The 10454-nt window shown below is 39.0% G+C and overlaps 1 protein-coding gene across 1 annotated transcript; it reads left to right on the top strand.

Moving 5' to 3' along the window:
- Window positions 1-446: 446 nt before the first annotated feature.
- Window positions 447-10102, top strand: KRT23 (keratin 23 (histone deacetylase inducible)). The gene is made up of 7 exons (XM_009694612.1): window positions 447-869; window positions 4514-4596; window positions 6033-6189; window positions 7784-7945; window positions 8038-8166; window positions 8913-9133; window positions 10042-10102. The coding sequence occupies exons 1-7, from the start codon at window positions 447-449 to the stop codon at window positions 10100-10102; spliced, it is 1236 nt and encodes a 411-aa protein (XP_009692914.1).
- The last annotated feature ends 352 nt before the right edge of the window (window positions 10103-10454 follow it).

Below are 10454 nucleotides of genomic sequence, written 5' to 3'. Positions count from 1 at the left end.
GAGACCCATCCCTGCCCCAGCTCCCCATTTATTCTGTAATGGACGATACTTTTTCCTTCATAAGCAGGAAAACATAACATACGAACTACAGAGTTAGAAAAAAGTCTGAGGCAGAGCTGATCCTGCTCCACACCTACTGATTTTAGCCACACCTCACTATTATAATATGAAAAGAAAAAGAAAAAAAACAAAACCAAACAATCAAAAGGAAAGCAATCCGGTATGTGGCTGTGATTCCAAATAACAACAACAGTGTGTGCAGGCTCATAAATGCTTCAGAATTGACCAAGAGGAAGCACGTTTCATGATGACACAATCTTGGTGCTGTAGTCATTCATCGAAGGGAAACTCCCACAGGAAAAGGCATAAAGCTGCTTAGGGAAGGCTAAGAAGCTGCTCAGTGCTAGCCAGTCAAACATTGGGTTAGATTCACAACAGAGCTAAACATGAGTACCAGCCAAGGCCCTTCTCAAGTTTTTTGTGGGTCCCTCAGGGGTAGTTCAGGGTGTGGTTTGGCCCAGCAAGGAACTTCTTACAGACCTTCAAGTGCAGATGGTGGTGCCAGCAGCACACATACCTCTTTCTGCTCTGCCAGACCCCTCTGGCTGGCTACTGGAGGAGAGGCACCTTGGGGAGGCTTCAGCTTCAGCGAGCACCATGGGGAAAGCATCTTCCTGGGTGGGAATGAGAAACAGACTATGCAAAACCTGAATGACCGTTTGGCTGCCTATCTGGACAAGGTCCGCTCCTTAGAAGCAGCTAATGCTCAGCTGGAAAGCTGCATCCTGGAGTGGCACAAGACAAAGTCTCACGGAAAGAGGCATGACTTCAACCAATACGAGCAAAACGTCACTGACATGCAAAGACAGGTAAGTCAGAGCTGTAAGTGGCTATGTCATTCTACAGTCTTTTAAGGAATCTGGGCACTCATTTATGCTGATGGCTTTCCTTTAAAGAAAGTTAAACAAAACCTTTTAAATGTTGGAAATACTAATGAAAGTGGTTACAGGACCTGGGCATAAACGTTCTTTGTATTGACGAGGAGGAGAATGGGGTACCAGAAAGAAAGGCTGGAAGGAGACAAGGGGTATTCAGCAAAGACTGGTAGTATAAAGAGATTTGTATGCTGCCAAGTGTTCGTACATGAAACTGCGGTTTGAGTAACTATGTCTGGCAGAATTTGGTCTTTTTGACTGCACATGTATTCAGGCAAATTACAAAGCAGTCAAACTGAAGAGACTGCCTTTCATGCACACTGTCTTCAGCCATACTGTTGCATTTCATGTCTTTGATTCCTGTGGTAGCAGTCAATGAAATGACAGGAGTTTTGGGTCCAATGAGCTTATGTAATCAGATGGAAAAATACTTCATTGTAATTAAGAAAATAGCAGTGACAAATTCCTTGTGGATGTTTTCACTATAATTAAAAGGAGAATTTCTGGTTCCTGCCAGTAGTTAATATTAACGTTCAGCAGTAACTCTTTCAATCTCCCAAACTCACGTGTCTTCAAATTTAAGCATAATATTAATCTGTATTCATAATGAACATACTTAGCACTGTAACCATCTGTGTGACTAATCAGTGTAATTAACTTTACATAGCCATATGGGGCAAAACCCAAAGCTATTCCAAATGTGATGTTGTAGTTTTCCCTCCACTTTTTATACTATGGTTATTTGGCATCCTCAAGACCCTGAGAATTTTTTTTCAAAAGGGCTTGGAAATGGTATTATCCCGCATCTTTGCTGATTGAGGCCAGGGACTGCATCAAACTCCCTGCTCACTGTTAAATGCATTGCCTCCAGGCAGAGGATGAGGCACCCTGACCACAGGCAATGTGTAAGGAGAGCCAGAACTGTCATCACCTATTTCTGTTTTAAGGATAAAGAAAGGTCATCTGTCGCCAGACCTACCACATGAGCACTTTTTTTTAACTGATCCACAGACAAAAACTTGTTCATCAAGCATATAAACGTGTTCCCATTGATTCGGAACTAACAAATCACAAAGATTTAGGAAGACAATAAGACTGAAAACATAACACTGATTGGGGTAAAGCCCTCACTTTCGAACAGGTTATACCCAAAACCTTTATTTTTAGCACTCACCACTTGAACACCTATCACTGGCTAGAGGCACCTGTTAAGACTAATGGCTGTCTCAGCCAGTGTGTATTGGATGGGGTGCTCATACTGGGGAGGAAGGGCTATTAAAGGATTATTTACAGGGGGCAATTCAGTGATTTAACCCAGAATTTTTACTTTCTCTATATATTATTGCAATTAGCACCATGCCTGCCAGTAAAATAAGTGAAAATACAGCATCTAATTATTAACCATAATTAAATTAATTAACCATTAATTAAAAAGGTGAAACTAATTTAGCACCTAAAATGAAATTTAGACAACATTTAGGATCCTATATCCAATAACCCAGAAAGTCTATGATATACTGGCTGTCTAAAGTGGGAGGCATATCATCATTTGGGTCCTACAGTTTGGACCACACTCTTCCCTGGATACCTGAATTCTGGATGAACATGCCAGATGGAGCAACACACTGCCTTGGTCCAGCCTGACTCCATTCTAACCCAGATACAAAGTAAAATAGCACCAGTTCTTTAGGTAAATGTCTCATTCAAACATCTTGTATCGCTGAATAAGCAAACTGATTTACAGAGCATTCAAGGAGACAGGATCGATGCTGTTGGACAAAGGACACAAGACATGCTGAAGAAGTCAGTGCAGGAAGCCTTCTTGAAAAAAAATCTGGTTTGAGAAGGAATTTGAGTGTATTTCATATATAATAACGTGTGAGTTCTTAATTAAGTTATCTGTAAGATTGCAGATTGGTATTAGTGATGCACCCATATTCATGATGGATGTAGTGAAGAATTCTGTATAATTATAAACAGATAAATGCCTACATTTGAAACGCACTGCTAACTGGCATAGCAATCAATATCGTACAGCAGTTGGCAAAACACTGACAATTGTTTACATTGCACAGAAAGAGTCATAAAGCATTTATATAAATGTGTTGCTCTGTTGCATGATTATGAAATGGCACAAAGTTGAAGAACTCATATGTTGATTTCTCATTGCCTTATTACTTTCCATAGTAAAATTTACCATTCTCTAAGGATGGATTCAAGAATTGCCTCTTCTCTGTCAACAAATTCCAGGCAGCGACACATTTAGGCTATTGTTACACTTCTTCAGCTGGCCTTGATCATGTCCCAGGGCAGTATCTGAGGTGTGCTGCTAATCGCTCAAGAATGTACAGTCTGTTAACAGATCAGTTAAAACATTCCACAGGCACCTTCTTTTTTACTATGAGAGGTAAACTTTTGACACTTAAAGACAATTTTGTCATTTCATTGTTTCTTTGTGATTCATTTAGGTGTGGGAAGTTTTACTTCAAGGTGCTGAGAGCTCTGTAAATAGCTAATGATTTCTGTACAGCCATAATGCACCTTGTTTTGCTATGTAAGTGTTGAGTGAAGGCAGCTGTTGGAACTGCAACCATGCTTCCTTCTCCTTCCTCTTTGTTAGAAAAGGACTTGATGTCCCACAATTATTTGTTCCTGCTAATTATGTATGAGTGCCTGCTAGAATTCTTTCAAGTATTTTGAATGGAATACTGAGCTTTTGATATTCAGATCTACAGTTCAAAGCTATTTCATGTTAACAGAGACTTACTAGTCTTTTCAGTGCATGCTGAGTACACTAAATGAATGACACAGTGCACTTCCTCTTGCACCTTTTAGGGCAATTTTCAACATCCCAAAGTAAAATCAGAAACATGAATTAATCACTGAATTGTCATGCTGCTGGGCAATTCAGTACAGTTATAGGTGAATAACTGAATGGACGATGACAACTAGATGCCAGTGTTATTCTCAAAATGACATTCCATGCAGCTCCAGACTGGAGCACGTGGTGGACTCGAGGGGTCCTGCTCCTAAGTTGCTGCTACCATCACTGTTATGCCTCTGCATCACAACACTGATTCAGCAAGGTGTTTATGCACATGCTTACTTTTTAGCATATGATTAATTCCAGCATTTTGATTGTACTCAGACAGAGCTTAATGGTTCTTACTGAAATTTGCCCTAAAGATGACCAAGGCTGCTTTTCCAGCAATGCTAAACAGAATCAAAATCAGTTCGCAAAAAGAAAAAAAAGAGGAAGACAGTGATCGTTATTCTGTAATATACTACAAAGTTTGTGTAATATTACTCATATCCTCTACCTGGCCCGGAATAAGATGACTCCTCTTGCTTCACATCCAGAAAAGTAAGGCAAAGAGAAAAGTAAGATTATGGACAAAAATTGCAGAAACATCTAGGTGAATCACGAAACTAGGCTGCTTTTATTCATGTACTGTCCTTAACATGGGAATTCTAATACTTGGATGCTTCCTACAAGGAGCAGGGAGCCTAAAACAGCACAGGTTATTCACCATCACCACATGGCAACGCTGTCTCCTGTTGGATTCTCTGTTTTCCAGATTGAGGATGGCAAGATCACCAATGCCAGTATCCTTTTACAAATTGATAATGCTAACATGGCATCTGAAGACTTCAGGCTCAAGTAAGCTCTTTTTTGGTTTCCTGATTAAGTTTGAAAGAGGATTAAGCAAAATATTGTTTTTTCTTGATAATCAAATATGAAACTGATTTTACGGAGGTTTTTGGGTGATACTGGATAAATAAAACAAATGTAGAACAGGAAAAAAAAAAAAAGGATAAAAAGGATGGAAAACCCACAAATCGGTTGATTGCTGAACAATCTTGAGTCACCCTGTTGATGATACTCAGTTCAGGTCCTGAAGAGCAGGTTTTACAGCAGACACTTGATACTTGTGACAAAAGGCATTTAAAACTGTCATCTGGGAATACAAATTAATCCTTCTCTGCACTACGCTTCCCCAGTCCAGCCCAAATCTATTTCCTGTACTTATCAACTCTTCTATCCAGCTTGCAGGAAATACCCATCCTTCAGTATCTTCTGCTTTGGAGTCTCCTAAGTTTTGCCACAGCAAACGGGCCAGTGCTTCCTTGGCTACCTGTACCCAGTTTGATTTTTCAGTACGTTGTTGAAAGATAGTTCTCAGACCAACTAAAAAGCCAAAATGTTTGGACAGAAAACTTCCAGGCAGATCTTTACAAAGGAAAGGAATTTACATTTCCGTAAGCTAGACTTCTCAGGAATCATGAAGATTTGTCTTATTTTCAACAGATGATGAGCAGCTATTAAAAAAAAATCTCAGCTTTTGGTAATATTGTAACAAACTTAAAAGACTGTGAACACTGTAGGCCTTATCTAGCCTTGCCTGCCTTTCTTTATCATTCAGTAGTGTCATAAAAAGGAAACAGTGGAACTACTTTGAGAAACTGGAATCATAGAATGAGTCTGACGGATTGAATGTAGAAACGCCAATAGAGCTCATAAAAATTGAAGTAAAGGGAGAGATTCTGAGGAGCAAAAGTGTTTCATATGCCCAAGGGAAGATACAGCAGTGTCTTTCTGACTTTGGCTCACTACAGGTGGCAAACTGCAAGAGGTTAGAGAGGAATGTTAGTAACTGCCTTCCATGACATTTTTCCTGTTTTCTGAAGGACTGAAAAGTTATCATTTTGGAAAAACTACAGAAAGCCTTGATTGTTCATACTGTTTTCACATCTTTATTGGCAAATTTTTGAGAATCATATTCTCAAAGCTTTCACAACCCAGTGAATGTTAAAATGCAAAATAGAAAATGAAAGAGCACTTACTTCATACTATATAGGAGAAGTTGTGAGGAAGAAAGAAAAGCAGTAATGAAACCCATCTTATTTTTAAGACTACTCAAGAATATTCAAGGAGCATATTTTAGGAACAGAATTTGTTTCCTTGGGTTTTTGTTCTCCCTAGTTCCCTACATAGAGGACTTAAGCAAGTCTTCTTCTCTTTGATCCTACTTATTCAAGAGGCCAGAAGCAGTCTGTTCTCAACAAGCACGCTTTATCTTCTTTTTCCACATAAAGGTATGAAGCAGAGAAGTCTCGCAGGCAGGGAGTGCAGCTTGATGTTGAGAACCTGCGTAAGGAGCTCGACGGCCTGACCATTGTTACAACAGATCTGGAAATGGAAATTGAGGGTTTAAGAGAAGAGCACATCCTCAGGAGGAAAGGCCATGAGGAGGTAGAAAAAGTTCCACTTGGTAAAATCCTATCACACAAATCTTCGCTACCATGCAATTAACTTTGACTAAGATCCACAACCTATAAATGGGATTGATGATTCAGAATGTAATCATGTTTCTAAAGAAGCTAATGAGAGTCAGATGAGGCACAAAGTTTGTGTACCACTTTACCAATTAAATTGGGATTTCAGAAAGGATAACACATTGCTGTATTTTCTCCCACTCTTTTCTAGTCACCTACCCATCTGTCATACATAGGTAATAATAACTTACATATTCGACAGAAGTGTTCTCAGAAATAGTTAGATATAAATACACTGGGATTTCAAGTAAATAGGAAATGTTACTGGTTGCTGTTGAGTTCTACTCATCACAGATTTTTCCCTCAACTCTGGATATTTCATTTCACAGAATCACAGAAGCAGAGAGTGGCTGAGGTTGGAAGGGACCTCTTGAGGTCACCCTGTCCACCCCCGAGCTCAAGCAGGGTCACCTAGAGCAGGCTGACCTGAGCTAAACAGACTTTGAATTCTTGAAGGATCAAAATTAAAAAGAATGGTTGGTGAAGTCAAGTAAAATTCCTTATTCTTGTGAATCCTAAGCACAATAATTACATAATACTTGTCAAAAAACATGCTGCTCTGAATTCTTCCAGAGCTATGCCACAGTGGTCTCTGTTACTCCCACATATATAATAGCACCGCTTGACAACATGCTGTTTTCATTTTGCTTGACGTGATGTTGTTTCCAGTTATTACCTAATGCAGAACCAAACATCCTACTCAGTATCTGTGGATTATTAAAATGAATGGAAACACAAGAGTTACACAGCAGTAGGTGAAGCTGTCTTGGGCTGATCCTTAGATCCAAGGATACTATTGAACAGCTATAATAAAATAGTTGTTGGAAGCAGGGCAACCAACAGAGACATCAGTATGTCCAGTTCATCTGCATTTTGGAGGCCGTGATGTCATACCCTGAAATGCTACTTTGCCTGGGCGCTTTTGAAAATGGTACCTAGCACAGAAGATTGTGCTACACCAAACGGAATGTTACCATACCTGCTTGACTTGCCCCGTAATTATGTTGTTTACACAGTAATTATATGCTTTAATCCAATTATTCCTTTAACAATTACATAGAACTTTTACATTACTCTCCTGTAAACTTAGTTATAGTTCCATAAATATTAACATACAGGGTAAGAAAGATGAAATTACTGTTAGATTTTCATCTAAGCTTTTGGATCCCTAATAGACAAAGAAATAAAAAATGTCAGTGCTCCTTCATGAAGTGTATATCTTCCAGAAACATTATATGAAAAGATCTTCTCACATGTTTTTTATTGAGTTCTCTAGCACAGTTCTGCCACAGAAGCAGGCATAAGGCACTGGTTTAAGTCACATCATGGTATTATCCACATATAAATTTTCCAAATAGTGTTAACTGAATATATATAAGAATTAACCTACCACAATGAAAAAAACATTTTGTGAATTGTGAGAGGATGGAACTGAAGAAGACAAGACAGGAATGAAAAGTTTCCACTTTCATAAACAAGTTTCCTTGTTTCCTCTGCTAATATATGAATAGGATATGGAAGCAAATCGCTCATCACAAGACTTCAAAGTCAATGTAAAAGTAAATGCAGCACCTCCTGAAGACTTAGCCAAGATTCTAGCAGAAATAAGAGAAGATTATGAAGCCATAATTGAAAAGAATCGTCAAAGCCTGGACAGTTGGTACAAAGAACAGGTAACAGCTATTTTCTGCTCTTTTCAGAGATCCCTGTTGCTGTTCATGACTGACCAGAATCAGCAAGCTTTTCTCTTACTTTTGCTCCATAGAGCGCAGCTGTGTCTCTGGCAGCAACCCCTAATCCCGAACAGATACAGCAGCGCAATGAGAATGAGATCAAGGATCTAACACGTACTTTGCAGTCCCTGGACATCGAGCTGCAGGCACAGATGAGCAAGGTATCTCTTGTATACATCTCTGGCTGGTCACTGTTACTTCATATATTCTCAGAAATTGTTGTGGACCAATTCTTCATTTAAATCCATAGCCTAGCATAACTTTATTGTACTTATTAAAGTACCAGTGACATTAGAATTTGGACCATGCTAGACTTTGCCAGAATATGCAAAATGGACTCAGCAACCATCACCAAGAAGGGAAAAATTTATGCCTCTCCTTAGAAGAAAATATGCGAAGAAGAAAAAGAAGAGATGGCATAGCTGACTCCATGATCTAGAAAGAAAAAATGTCCAAAAAGACAGTAATACAAATTTCACATTTACAGCCCCTAGTATAATGCATGAAATATATGAACTGTGATAAATTTTGGTGGGGAATCTGCAAAAACGTTACTCAGCTCTTGTACAGGTCAAAGCTCCCACACCCATGACTTGGGAGACTTTGCAGCAACTTCTGGACAGTAAATGCAGAACTGACAAAAGAGTCAACAATTACAGGAGCACAGCTTTTGGGCAGAAAGAATATGGTAGGGATAAATTACTCAGGTTTTGCCTCTCATTATGCACACAACACAGCTTCACGATTCTGCTGTCTTCACATGAACAGTCATGCAAATGCATAAGTGTTTAAATTACCACAGTCTTAGTTTTGCAGTCTTCTAGCTAGAGACCAAATTTGCTGGCATTTCTGCATTATATATACCACATAAATAATAATCATAGTATTGGTATTATCGCTCTGTCAGAAACACATGCTGGAAGACACCTTGGCTGAGACTCGGAATTACTATGCTCTTGCACTTCAAAACATGCAGCAGATCATCTCCAAATGTGAGGAAGAGCTAAGCCAGGTTCGTCACGACATTAAGCGGCAAAATAACCAATACAAGGTTCTTCTTGGGATCAAAACTCGCCTGGAGAAGGAAATTTCCACTTATCGCCTGCTGCTAGAAGGGAATGTTGACGGGTAAGGCAAAGCTGCCCCGACTGGAACAGATGAGAAGAGAGTTCTCATATTTGGGTTATTCGTTTGTTTGTTTGTTTGTTTATGCTTAATCAAAGCTTGTGAGCTACATACTACATCAAGGGTTGGCAATTTAATGTGATGGATCATAATATAAAGCTTGAGCCACTTAGCATACAGAGAAACTTCTATCCATGTAATTTGGATTACATAAATTAATATAACTTTTATTAAAAAAAAAATTTCTACATCCCCACAGCGTGCCTATCTCAGCGTAGGAAAAAATGGCAATTTCAGTAAAATTCATAGTCATTTCCTACCTTCAAAACAAGTTCTAGATCAAAAGAAGCCTGGAGACAAGTTTATGTCTTTTTTGGTCAGCCATCTGCAGTTACAAATACCAGCACACAAAACCTGTACAGTATGCCCTGCTGCCGATGGGCTGTGTCGTTTCCCCATTATGCCTTGTCTGAAATCTCTGCATTCAGAAATCTTTGGGCCTCTATTCTTTATTCTCTCATCTTATATACAGAGTATGTCTTATACAAAATCAGAAAGGGAAGTTTAGCAGCCTTTATAACTGAGAATCTCAGGGAAGCAGGATAGTATGGCACCAAGATTGGGTTATTTGTCAGAAGACAAAATGGGATCAACTTGAGCAACTCAGGACAGTAGAAGCAATAATGAATGTACACAAGAACAGTTTCAGGTGAGAGTATCTGTACCTAAGACTACCGAAGAGGAAGAGTTCTCGTGATATAAAGCCATCCTTCTTTCTGATTTTTGTTTTTAAATTTTATCTTTTTTCATAGTGGTATCAGGTCTCCTTAGAATCAGTGAGAAGAAGGGGGTGAATAACTTCTTGAAATTAGTATAATCATTATTTTTTTCCTGTTTTGTTATCTTTACAGGATAGCAAGAAAATCTGAATCAAAAGCCAAAGGTAAAAGTCCCTTATTTTGTTCTCTATAGTGACTCTTAATTATTGCCGTTTCCAATCAAATTTTACTCAGACTAATTTTAACCTTACATGAATGAACTATGAAAGGTTTGCATGGCAGTTAATTCTCATGTAGGCCATATTTGAGAATAATTTCAGTGATTCATCAGTCTTGTGAAGGGCTGCACTTCAGAGCACATTCTGCTGTGTCTGCCCGCTCATGGACTGTCTTCAGACTGACCTCTGTCAGTCAAACACGTTGTCCAAAGCTCAGACTCAAGACTAATGCTTTCATGTTATATGAGGAGGCATAGAGACTCCATTTGGTGACTAAAGCAGTGTTAGGGCTTGAGAGCAAACAGAAAATCTGCATGTCTGGAAACT

Source organism: Cariama cristata, unplaced genomic scaffold (assembly GCF_000690535.1).
Source record: "Cariama cristata isolate BGI_N322 unplaced genomic scaffold, ASM69053v1 scaffold11222, whole genome shotgun sequence".
Lineage (NCBI taxonomy): Eukaryota > Metazoa > Chordata > Aves > Cariamiformes > Cariamidae > Cariama > Cariama cristata.
Note: the sequence above shows the minus strand (reverse complement) of the source record. Positions and strands in the feature narration are given on the sequence as shown.

Bases quoted from the DNA above. Each gene is read 5' to 3' on its own strand.
- KRT23 (XM_009694612.1), top strand. From the start codon at position 447: ATGAGTACCAGCCAAGGCCCTTCTCAAGTTTTTTGTGGGTCCCTCAGG. The intron at 8,167-8,912 runs GTATCTCTTGTA...TCGCTCTGTCAG, and splicing joins TGCAGGCACAGATGAGCAAG to AAACACATGCTGGAAGACAC. The intron at 9,134-10,041 runs GTAAGGCAAAGC...TTATCTTTACAG, and splicing joins CTAGAAGGGAATGTTGACGG to GATAGCAAGAAAATCTGAAT.